This window comes from Podarcis vaucheri, assembly GCF_965113315.1.
Source record: "Podarcis vaucheri genome assembly, chromosome: 1".
In the NCBI taxonomy this organism is placed as follows: domain Eukaryota; kingdom Metazoa; phylum Chordata; class Lepidosauria; order Squamata; family Lacertidae; genus Podarcis; species Podarcis vaucheri.
This window is the reverse complement of record NC_138759.1, coordinates 123925215-123938021: the sequence shown is the minus strand read 5'-3', so window position 1 is coordinate 123938021 and position 12807 is coordinate 123925215. Positions and strand designations below refer to the sequence as shown.

Here is a 12807-nt window from a genome sequence, read left to right as displayed (position 1 = left end):
TTCATTCATTTCTCCCCTCCCCAAACAAAAATATAGTTTGGCCCCCCACAAGGTCTTAGGGACAGTGGACCGGCCCCCTGCTGAGGAAGTTTGCTGACCCCTGGTCTACTCCATCCTTCAACTTCCTGTGTGGAGCAGGAAGTTCTCTTACAATCCCCCTTCAAAGCTTCCCACTCAGGGGGGATGCTCAGAGCAGGTTTTGTGAGTGCAGCTTCACCTCCTTATTCACACAACTCCCAGCAGCCCACAACCAGCATGGCCGATGGGGCAGAGATGATGGGAAGTTGCAATCCAGTAGCATCATCCTGGCATTAGATTGGGGAATAATATTAGCAAACTGACAAACCTAGACAGCATCTTAAAAAGCAGAGACATCGCCTTGCCAACAAAGGTCCGTATAGTTAAAGCTATGGTTTCCCCAGTAGTGATGTATGGAAGTGAGAGCTGGACCATAAAGAAGGCTGATCGCCGAAGAATTGATGCTTTTGAATTATGGTGCTGGAGGGGACTCTTGAGAGTCCCATGGACTGCAAGAAGATCAAACCTATCAATTCTGAAGGAAATCAGCCCTGAGTGCTCACTGGAAGGACAGATCCTGAAGCTGAGACTCCAATACTTTGGCCACCTCGTGAGAAGAGAAGACTCCCTGGAAAAGACCCTGATGTTGGGAAAGATTGAGGGCACAAGAAGAAGGGGATGACAGAGGACGAGATGGTTGGACAGTGTTCTCGAAGCTACCAGCATGAGTTTGACCAAACTGCGGGGGGCAGTGGAAGACAGGAGTGCCTGGAGTGCTCTGGTCCATGGGGTCACGAAGAGTCGGACACGACTAAACAACAACAACAATTAGCAAACTGCCAGCATATTTCACGTAAAAGGGAAACAGCAGCAGGAGGTTTGTGTTGCGTGAGAGACATTAGAGGAGTGTTGAGAAATTATAGGGGTGTTGAGTGGGTTTGTAAAAGAGTCCTCTTCCCTTACCTACTTTATAGGCTCAGCCTGGTACCTGGATGTAGGTAACACACCAATAAGAATTAAAAGTACAGTCGTACCTTGGAAGTCGAACAGAATCCGTTCCGGAAGTCCGTTTGACTTCCAAAATGTCCGGAAACCAAAGCGGGCTTCTGATTGGCTTCAGGAAGCTCCTGCAGCCAATCGGAAGCTGTGGAAGCCCCGGCGGACATTTGGCTTCCAAAAGAATGTTGAAAAACCGGAGCAGTCACTTCCGGGTTTGCGGCTTTCGGGAGCCAAATTTTTTGAGAACTAAGCTGTCTGAAAACCCAGGTACGACTGTGCATGAGACGGTGTCTTTATCTGATTGAGAATGCAGCCTATTTATCCGCTTTAGGCAAAGCTGTGCTTTTTGCATCCGGTTTCTCCACATTCCAGTCGGAAGATAATTTAATGAAGAATGTAATGCAACAAGGTTTGTTCAATTATCTGTATTCTATCAAAAGTTATAGCCAAATAACCATGAAAAGGAGTGTTTAGAGAGCCAATCAGGTGCCATCTTGTTTTGGCAATGATGGCTCATAACACTACTTTTTGGGGGAGTAATACCATAAAATTATTTATCAATGGAAAGATAATTTAATGAAGAATTATATATCTTTCCATTGATATATAATTTTATAGTATTACTAAAAAAAAAAAAAGTGGTGTTATGAGCCATCAAACCTCGGATATACACTTTCTCTAAAAGGTTTCCACAGTTTTGGCCACTAATGTATGTACAAACAAACAAATTGCCATTATTGTTCATCTGCCTCCCTTTTTTATCTTCTCTCACCATCGTTAGGTAAGCACTTTCTGGATTTTAATGAGCGGCTGTTGGTTCTCTTCCCTCTATTTTCTTTACACGTGGAAAGAGGATTTGAAATGGCTGTGGCATCACTGCACGCACTATGTACTAGGTAAGGGAATGAATAGAAATAGAAAACTGAAAGTGAACATTAGGCTGTGTCACACAGAAGGCATTGTCATTCATAAAACAGACAATTTCTAAAATGGCCTTTCCCCCTCTAAGGTTTTAAAGTTGCAGCCACTGGCTTTGTTCACAAGTCAATATCGCAATATCTAAGAAACGTAAGAGAAGTTCTCCTGGCTTGGATGCAAGCCAGGTTTGCTCACTGGAGCAAGACGGTTTGAGCATATTAGACCAATCCTGGTCCAACTGCACTGGCTACCAATTAGTTTCCGGGCCCGATTCAAAGTGCTTGTTTTGACCTATAAAGCCTTAAACGGCTCAGGACCACAATACCTCAAGGACCGCCTCTTTCCATATGAACCCACCCAGACCCTGAGATCATCTTCTGAGGCCCTCCTTCGTGTGCCTCCTCCACAAGAGGTCCAGCGGGTGGCAACACAAGAACAGGCCTTCTCTGCAGTGGCTCCCCGTCTGTCAAATGCTCTCCCCAGGGAAGTTCGCCTGGTGCCTTCATTATACACCTTTAGGCGCCAGGAAAAAGCATCGCTTTTTAACCAGGCGTTTGGTTGATCTGTTTGACATCCTATACCCTTTAAAATATGGCTCTTTTCTTGGGGGGGGGGTTATTGGGTTGTTGTTTTTATTCTGATTATATATGTTGTGATCTTTTTTGTGAACCGCCCTGAGGCCTCCGGGTATATTATTATTATTATTATTAATAATAATAATAATAACAACAAGAAGAAGTTCAGCATCAGCTTTTCACAATGGCCAAACAGAGATCTATGGGAAGGCTGTAAGCACGACATGAGCACAACTGTACAGTGGTACCTTGGGTTACATATGCTTCAGGTTACAGACGCTTCAGGTTACAGACTCCACTAACCCAGAAATAGTACCTCGTGTTAAGAACTTTGCTTTAGGATGAGAACAGAAATCGTGCTTCGGCGGTGCGGCGGCAGCAGGCAGCTCCATTAAGCTAAAGTGGTGCTTCAGGTTAAGAACAGTTTCAGGTTAAGAACAGACCTCCGGAACGAATTAAGTACTCAACCCGAGGTACCACTGTAATTTCCTCTAGCTTAGCACTACATCTAAACTGAGGGTCATGGTTTTGTTTCACCCCAAACCACGACCTGTCACCAAGGTTTGCACTTGTCTTACTGATTGTGGTTTGCTTGCATGTAACCGTAAGCCAGCGATCGTGGTTTGTTTCTCCCTGGCAATAGCAGGAAAGAGCAAAGGGGGTGAGACCAATAGGGTCACAGCAAACCATTGCCCACGGTTTACTGTGACGAGCAGGGTGCCCGATAAACAATGGCTCACTTCAGTTTCTTTTTAAAGTTTTGTCCAAATGAGATAGGGACGCGGGTGGTGCTGTGGGTTAAACCACAGAGCCTAGAGCTTGCCGATCAGAAGGTTGGCGGTTCGAATCCCACCGACGGGGTGAGCTCCTGTTGCTCGGTCCCTGCTCCTGCCAACCTAGCAGTTCGAAAGCACAGTGCAAGTAGATAAATAGGTACCGCTCTGGCGGGAAGGTAAACGGCATTTCCATGCACTGCTCTGGTTCACCAGAAGCGGCTTAGTCATGCTGGCCACATGACCCCAAAGCTGTATGCCGGCTCCCTCGGCCAATAAAGCGAGATGAGAGCCGCAACCCCAGAGTCGGTCACGACTGGACCTAATGGTCAGGGGTCCTTTACTAAATGAGATGCTAAAATCTTCCCTTAGGTTTTTTTTTGAAATGAATGTGCACCTCAGCCTTTTTATTCACATAAAGAGGTTACGCCGGAAACCGAATATGTGAACTTGACCACAGGGGTCTCTTTATTCCACAAGGTGGAACACAGACTTTGCAAATAAATTTATCAAAATGATTAGCTCGCCTGCCTTTCGTACGATCACGTGCGACATTGCAGCACCATGGAAGCTCCCTTCCAGTTGAAGTCATTTCGCCTGGTCTCCTAGAACTGATTCTTACCACAGATAATAGGGCAAGGGGCAATTTACTAGCTTGAAATAGGCTAAGGTAGTAGAGTTCCTTCCTTGTTGATTTTGTATGGTTTTGTCCTTTGCTTTTCCAGGGTATTGCCTGATAGTCGGATCCATCAGCTTTGGTTTTTGTCACAAGCATGGGCCGCTCAAGAGTGAACAGAGTATGAACCTTCTGATGTGGACGCTACAATTTATAGGCTTGGTTTTCATTTATGTTGGCATTTCCATTCCAGTGGTTGCCTATGCAGTCATTGTCGCCATGCTGTGTTCAAAAATCCTGCATTATCTTCTTAGAGTATTCGGCTACATTGGCAGGTTAGTATCCTTTTGGGCTGCTAAACCACTGGATGAACAACTCCCTTTAATGGACGTTTCCTCCCACCGTGTATGGAATGCAGGATCTGCCCACATGTGTTGGCTTGGATTCACGTCACTTAAGAAATATTACTTTTATTGGTTCTGGAGAAAGCATGGGTTGGAAGGGAATTGGGTGGGAGTTGGCCATTGTCTAATACAGGCCTCCATCTGTTATATTCTATGTATACCTTGGCAGTACGCTTCTCTTGTCGATAATACACAAGATTGCACAAACAACGCATTTTAAAATAAAGCACAAGTCCACCTTTTCCAGCACATCTTCCCTTTGATGGCATCCCTGTTAAGTGCAGCTGCTTTCACGACTCGCAAGAAGGGGCTGTTTGTTTTCCAATCTGCCTTTTAAAGAAAGGATGTCGTGAGTGGCTTAAAGGCAGGTGCTGTTTTAGGAGCACACATATAAAAATAGGAATACTGGCAGGAGACAGTGAATAAACTCCCTGCACAGAAGGAACTTGCAAGGACCTTGGCTTCCACAATGGGGCTTTCCCTCAAGCTCTCTGGCCCCTGTGCCTTCCCCAAATTGGCTCCAGAGGGGGGAATAATAATAATAATAATAATAATAATAATAATAATAAAATAAATTTTATTTATACTCCGCCCTCCCCAGCCAAGACCGGGCTCAGGGCGGCTAACAACCAATAATAAAAATACAACTTAAAAAACAAGATTAAAATACAACATTAAAACAATTAAAACATTAAAGAACATTAAAGAGGAGGACTTACCCCATTCAGATAGAACAGCCAACGTAGCACCATGCTGAATTCCTCCCCAAAAGTCAAGCAGTATTTTAATTTTAATTAATTTTAATTAGATTAGATTAAAATATAATTGAAAAGTTAATCGGTGTTTTAATTTGCAAATGCAGGGAGAAGGAGAAGGGGAAGCTTGGGAGTTTTTTGCCTTGTAGTATTTGTTATTTGAAAACATTGCTTCCTTCCCTGTTCCCTAGTGTTCTATATATGGTCTGCAACCTGATGGGCAGAGCACTGTCTTATTTAGGATCAATTACAGTGGTACCTCTGGTTATGTACTTAATTCGTTCCGGAGGTCCGTTCTTAACCTGAAACTGTTCTTAACCTGAAGCACCACTTTAGCTAATGGGGCCTCCCGCTGCCGCCACACCGCCGGAGCACAATTTCTGTTCTCATCCTGAAGCAAAGTTCTTAACCCGAGGTACTATTTCTGGGTTAGCAGAGTCTGTAACCTGAAGCGTATGTAACCTGAGGTACCACTGTACAGTGCAGCTACAAACAAGTTCTAATTCCCCATCGTCACACACTTTTTTTGTATTTCAAATCCACGGAGCAGCATTCGATCCGCCAGCTGTGGCCTTTTGTTTTCTCCTTTTCAGAAAAGCCAGCCAGCTCTTCACATCAGGGAAGGTGGAGGTTCGTTACCTGACTGAAGAAGAGTATCGGGAGCAGGGTGAACAGGAGACCCTCAAGGCCTTGGAGGACCTACGAACCTTCTGCCGTCGCCCCGATTTCCCCTCGTGGGTAGCAGTGGTGAAGCTGCAGTCGCCGCAAAGGTAGGAACTTTCTTCTTTAGGCCAATCAAAATTTCACAGAATAGCATGCCAGCTTTTGTGTTCCACAGAACTCTTCATCAGAGTTCCACAGAACCTTCTGCTGTCACCCTGATTTCCCTTCGTGGGTAGCAGTGGTGAAGCTGCAGTCACCACAAAGGTAGGAACTTTCACAGAATAGCACGCCAGCTTTTGAGTTTCACTGAACTGTTCATCAGAGTTTCACGGAACTCTTCATCAAAGCAGCAGGGGTGGTGTAAGTGTAGATCTTAGCTGATGGCAGTGCCACAGGCCTGCAGCTGGTGAGAGTCTTGAGGCAGAATTTATTCACAAAGTACCGTATTTTTCGCTCTATAAAACACACCAGACCACAAGACGCACCTAGTTTTTGGAGGAGGAAAACAAGAAAAAAAATATTCTGAATCTCAGAAGCCAGAACAGCAAGAGGGATCACTGCGCATCGAAAGCAGCAATCCCTCTTGCTGTTCTGGCTTCTGTGATAGCTGTGCAGCCTGCATTCGCTCCCTAAGACGCGCACACATTTCCCCTTACTTTTTAGGAGGGAAAAAGTGAGTCTTATAGATCAAAGAATATGGTAGCTTTCCAAAATTAAAGGGTGGCTTTCCCCCAAAGCGCGTCTGTATGAGAAGGACGTTAAGGAAGCATTCATTTGCTTTAGGCCAGGGGTGCAGGGAAGCTGTGGCCCTCCGGATGTTGTTGGACTACAATTCCCATCATCCCTATTGGCCATAGGGCTGGGGCTGATGGGAGGTGGAGTCTAACAGCATCTGGGGGCAAGGACATCGGTTCCCTATCCCTGGTGTAGGCTGAATCTAGGAGCCGTTTACTAAGCTGAGTTGTTGTTGAGTTTTAATCAAGTTATAAACTGCCCTTCTGCAACAGGATTATTATTATTTTGGGAGGGGGGTGTTGGGAGAAAGTTTTATTAACTTTTCTCATTGCAATAAAAAACAAACTAATAACGCACACAAAAAAGCAAAAGAATAAAAGAACAGAGAAAAGGTTGTAGAGACAGGTAAGTACAGAATCCTCTCTCACAGATATATCTTTTGTCCCATTCAGACAAGGGTGTGTCCTTCCCTTTCATCTCAGCCTCTCACCCATTTAGGGAAATTTTTAATGCTTGATTTTTTATCGTGTTTTTAATATTCTGTTGGGAGCTGCCCAGAGTGGCTGGGGAAACCTAGCCAGATGGGCAGGGTATAATTTATTATTATTATTATTATTATTATTATTATTATTATTATTATTATTATTACTACAGTGGTACCTCTGGATGTGAACTGGATCCGTTCTGGGGCCCCGTTCGCATCCTGAAGTGAATGCAACCCGCGTCTGCGCGGGTCGCGATTTGCCGCTTCCACGCATGACATCATTTTGAGCATCTGCACATGCGCAAGCGGTGAAACCCGGACGTAATGCGCTCCGTTACTTCCGGGTCGCCGTGGAGCGTAACCTGAAAACACTCAACCTGAAGCACATTTAACCCGAGGTATGACTGTATTATTATTACAGTGGTACCTGGAGTTACATACGCTTCAGGTTACAGACTCCGCTAACCCAGAAATCTTACCTTGGGTTAAGAACTTTGCCTCAGGATGAGAACAGAAATCGCGCTGCGGCAGCAAGAGGCCCCATTAGCTAAAGTGGTGCTTCAGGTTAAGAACTGTTTCAGGTTAAGAACGGACCTCCGGAACAAATTAAGTACGTAACCAGAGGTACCACTGCATTATTATTATTATTATTACTACTGCTACTGAGAGACTTCCCCTTCGCTGCCTCTCACACAGGGACCGTACATCACCTTCACCCGCGTGCAATTCTTACCCAAATTCAGTAAGATAAAATAATTAAGGGAAATAATAGTAAAATACTTAGAGAGGAGAAAATAAGAATGGTAACAAAACAGAAAGCGATGGAAAGAAGGTTGAGAGCAACTTCCTACCATCCATCTGTTAGTTGTGCCAGCAAGTATTCCTCATCATAGTCCAGGTATCATGTATAACTAGCGACCAGTGCTGGCTTATGCCATTCCCCCCCCCCCCCCTTGAAATGCAAAGACACAAACGTGTCTTGAAAGATGTGGGAGATATTGCCGGTGCTAAGAACGCAGTGGGTGTGGTGGGCGAGAGTTTCCGAGCGGCACTTTTATATATAGCGCTTTATGACATAGCTGTCAACCGTCCCTTATTTGGCGGGAAACTCCCTTATCCCAGCGCCGTGTCCCGCTGCTGTCCCTTATTAATGATGTCCCTTAAATTTCCTGGGTTTCAAAGGAAGCAGCTCCTCTCCCTCCCTCCCTGCCGGACACAGAGGAGGGAAGCTCCAACTGTGTTGCTTGGCTAACCGGCCCGCCCCCCTCCGGCCTCCTCTCACCAGCCTCGGCCCCCGGGAGCCCCTCCCTGCCGGGACTGAGGAGCCTTGAGAGGAGAGCGAGGGCAACCATAGAGAAAGCAGTTCAGAGAGAGGAGGAGGAGGCGGAGGCCCGGGCAGGTGTTCCAAGGGCTAACCATAGAGGGGGAAAGCGGAGGAAGGACCGCAAGCGCTTCTCCCATAGATTTGTAGTGGTAGACTAGCATAGATGGTCTGATCTGCGGGTTTACTTCGGGAACTATTCCCCCCACCCTCTTCCTCCCATCCCGCCTGAGGGAACTGAGAGCTGCAGATGGAGCACGAGAGAAAAGATACAGAACTGCAGCAGCATCTTCGTAGCTTGGACTTCGTTTTGCGCGAAAAGTGGTTGCTGCTTGTAGTTATTGAATCGCAGTGTTTCATCAGCTGGTGTCTTGAGCAGCAACCTCTGGAAACAAAGGGCTAAAAACCGGCGCTGCTCTCCCAAATTATCTGGTCCCTTTTAACTTTGTTTAACTTTCATCTCCAGGCTTGACTACTGTAATTCGCTCTACGCGGGGCTGCCCTTGAAGCTGTCCCAGAAACTCCAGCGGGTACAGAATGCTGCAGCGAGGCTCCTCACGGGGTCTCTGCCATGGGAGCATATTCACCCAGTGCTTTTCAAACTGCACTGGCTCCCGGTGGAGTACAGGGTCAGATTTAAGGTGCTGCTTTCGACCTTTAAAGCACTTCACGGCCTAGGACCCTCGTACCTACGGGACCGCCTCTCCCGGTATGCCCCACGGAGAGCCTCAAGGTCCATAAACAGCAACACCCTAGTGGTCCCGGGCCCTAAGGAAGTTAGATTAGCTTCAACCAAAGCCAGGGCCTTTTCAACACTGGCTCCAGCCTGGTGGAACGCTCTGCCTCATGAGACCAGGGCTCTGCAGGATCTGATATCTTTCCACAGGGCCTGTAAGACAGAGTTGTTCCGCCTGGCCTTTGGCTTGGAGCCAATTTGATTCCCTCCCTCTCTTTTTTCCTTTCCTTCTCCTCCTGCGATGAGGCTACATTTTAATGTTTCAATATTTTAATGTTGTATTTTAATTTTGTTTTTAAGTTGTAATCATCCAACTTGTTTTTATTATTGCTTGTAAGCCGCCCTGAGCCCGGCCTTGGCTGGGGAGGGCGGGGTATAAATAAAAATTATTATTATTATTAATAATATCAGCTGGTTGACTAAAATCCCTTATTTTGGCTGCTGGTCCCTTATTTTCAAATCTGCAAGTTGACAGCTATGCTTTATGCTCTCTCCTGCCCCATCCCTAGATTTGCAAAATTTGTCCTGGGCCTTCCGCACGTGTCGCCTGAGGAAGTGGCCGCCCACGACGAGCAGTACGGCTTGGGAGGGGCCGCCTTAGAAGAGCAACTTTTTAATCCAGAGGCCGAGGCCGAGCCAGACCGCCAAGCGGAGCCCTGCGAGGTGGAGGAAAACCCCAAGGAAGAGGAACAAATGCAAAACTTTTTCAGTAAAGATGTTCTCTGAGTCACACTGTCTGGAGGTAGCGAGGGAAACGCGTCACAGTTTTGCAAGTAGGTAAGAATTTGCAGAACGGACTTTGGAAGGTTCTGCTTTCTGAACTGCACTGCAGGGGGCAGCCAAGGTTTTCCGAACAATTCTGTCGCTTCAGGTCTCTTTTTGCAACCTTTTAGGGTCGCAGAGATTTATCGGAGAACACGTCTGCTCCCCAAAGGTACTGAGTTTAACTAGAAGTTCTACAAGTCTTTTGTTTTTTATTCCAAATCAGAGGCTTGCAGGGAAATCTCCTCCCTGCTGATAAACAAAAAACAAAAAACGAGGACCACTTTTATATGGTTTGTTTGCCCAATTGTCAAAAGACTCAACTTCTGAGGTGTTGAGCTCAGAAAACCAGCAAGAAGTTAAAGCCTAATAAAAAACTATTTTTAAAAAAAATTCGAAAGGTGAGGGTGAACCAAAGTTGTCAGTCTCTGGTTTTAACATGGTACTGATGTTTAAGAGGGTGTTTGTAGCTCTGCTGCAATTATCCTCTTCCCTATTTACATATCCTGGTTTGGAATAAGTATGTGTCCTGTGGTAGAGGGAGGGCAGCGTTTTCCACTATCGCATGGTGTGTATGGAAGTCCACAGCATCTTACGGGCCCCACATCCATACAGCTGTGGGTACAAGCGCTTGCCTCCCCAACTCTCTGCTGAATGTCTGGATGTCTAGGGCAGCCCTGGGCAGGCCAGCAAGTGGCGTCTTGTTCTTCCTTCCAAACATACACCGTGGGGACTCTTAGGGACACAGTCCCTACCAGAGAAGAATGGCAAACCAAGCCGACGGACTTATGCTGAAATGGCAAAGTTGACCGGAAAACTCAGGAACCAAGAGGACAAGAACTTTATACAGTGGTGCCCCGCAAGACGAATGCCTCGCAAGACGGAAAACCTGCTAGACGAAAGGGTTTTCCGTTTTGGAGGTGCTTCGCAAAACCATTTCCTATGGGCATGCTTCGCAAGACGAAAATGTCTTGCGAGTTCCTGCAGGGTTTTTTTCCTTTCCCCCCCTTTTCCCCAAGCCGCTAAGCCGCTTATCAGCAGATCCGCTAAGCCGCTTATCAGCTGATCCGCTAAGCCGCTTATCAGCAGATCCGCTAAGTCGCTTAACAGCTGATCCGCCAAGCCGCTTAACAGCTGATCCGCTAAGCCGCTAAACCGCTAATGGGTTTGCTTCGCAAGACGAAAAAACCACAAGACGAAGAGACTCGCGGAACGGATTCTTTTCGTCTTGCGAGGCACCACTGTAATAAAGAATGGGGGAAATTCACAACTTATTTAAGAGACCACGGTAAGCAGATGGAAACATTGGCAGGGTTTTGATTTCACTTGTAGTGTAACAGTTGCCATGGAAAATATGGAATGATGTGATAGTTAAAGAGTCTGGAGAAGATGCAGTTTTAAACGATTAAAAGGGGACTCCATGGAAGGGGTGAAGTTCTGAGATTCAGAGGAATCTGTATATATGGATCTGTAATTGATTTTTAAATTTTTTTGGTAATTTTGTATTGTAAAAACCAAATAAAAACGATTCAAAGAAAAAATATACACTGTGGCGTACAAGCGCACAGCTTGGTCTCTGCTTTATCACAAGTGGTGTTGAATGTTTTATTTTAAATAAAACAAACCTGTTTGTATATCACATGCATGATGCGTTTTAAATTCTCTTAATGTACTTTTAATCTTTTGCTGGAAGCCGCCCAGAGTGGCTGGGGAAACCCAGCCAGATAGGTGGGATAAAAATAATAAATTATTATTATTATTATTATTATTATTATTATTTATTATTATTATTATTATCTGATTGCATGGAACTAATGGAACGCTCTGCAAAGGAGCATTTGATATGGGTTAGGAGAGATTCTTGTAGTGGTGGAGTGTGCGATTTTGAGAGCTGTTGATGGTGTGTATTCAGTACACTGAGCCGATCCCTTTATTTTCCCTTTCTCGGGTGGATAATCCGGTTCAGAGTCTTTATCTTTCTACCTCACAAGGATTATTTGCAAAGCTTAAAAAAAGAAGGGAAAGATATAGTTAAGTACATCCTGAAATCTTGGGAGCCTGGGGAGGGGGAGAGGGGACAGAGAGAGATCACAGCCAAGATTCAAATCAGTACGAATGGCTACGCTGCTCACGCAAGACAGCTTTTAAAGCTGAGCTCGACCGCCCAAGGGGACTTCGAAAGGCAGGGGCTGCTCAGGCACAATATTCTCTTAAAAGTAGAGGAAGCAGAAGCATGAGCCGGAAGACTCCCAACGCTGTCGCCAGGAGGGGAGTCTTGCAAAGCACATCTATATCCAGCAACAGCCGAGGATGCAGAGCAGCGAGATTTTGAATGGGCAAGGAAGCGAAGGTGATATTCTGCCCGCTCCCTGTAGGGCTAGAGTTGGGATGGGTAAACGGTGGGTCTGGAGAACAGCAGACATACCATTTTGTGCTATTGAATACCAAGGATGACCAAAGTGGCTCCCCAATAAATCAATAAGATTGATTGTTGCACAAAGGTGCCTCTATGAGTCGTTTTTGGCGATTAATGAATTTCTGGTGAATGAGGCACAGGGGTGCCAACTATAGGGGGCTCTGGGTATCCAAGCTCCCACAAAATTTTTGTTGTGGGTGCTCAGCAGCCGCATCACAGGGCCCCCAACACAATGTCTGGTGCCTCGGGAAACACCGGAAGTCACATCCGAGGCCTTGCAAGACCTCAGAGATGCTGTCAGAGGCCTCACAATACCTCGGAACCTGACTTCTGGTGGCACTGGAAGTCGGGTTCCAAGGCCAGGGAGCGTGTGTGATGTCATGACATCACATCACAGTGTGACATCATGATGTTGCAGTGTGACATCATGACGTCTAATGAGGCGTATGCAAAAAATAAAAAAGCAGCTGTGTCCCTTCATGGTTTTTCCATTTTTTAAAAAGCACACAATCCCACTGTCCACAATTTAAAAAGTTTACAGTCCCACTGTCCACAAAAAATAGTCACCTGTGCCAACTCCATGCAGTTGTATGGGCCTGGCTGTAATAATAATTGAGCATTGCCAGAGATCC

At 45.8% G+C, this 12807-nt stretch overlaps 1 protein-coding gene across 2 annotated transcripts in view; it reads left to right on the top strand.

The window, feature by feature from the left end:
* NEMP2 (nuclear envelope integral membrane protein 2) overlaps positions 1-9723 on the top strand; it is a gene marked incomplete at its 3' end in the record, with an annotated part of 100279 nt that extends 90556 nt beyond the window's left edge. For both annotated transcript variants that reach the window (XM_082199390.1, XM_082199389.1), the window contains 4 exons: positions 1799-1913; positions 4009-4234; positions 5652-5828; positions 9507-9723. In XM_082199390.1, the coding sequence (XP_082055516.1) occupies positions 1799-1913; positions 4009-4234; positions 5652-5828; positions 9507-9723 (735 nt within the window). The remainder of the gene's footprint in view (positions 1-1798; positions 1914-4008; positions 4235-5651; positions 5829-9506) is intronic.
* Positions 9724-12807: the final 3084 nt, after the last annotated feature.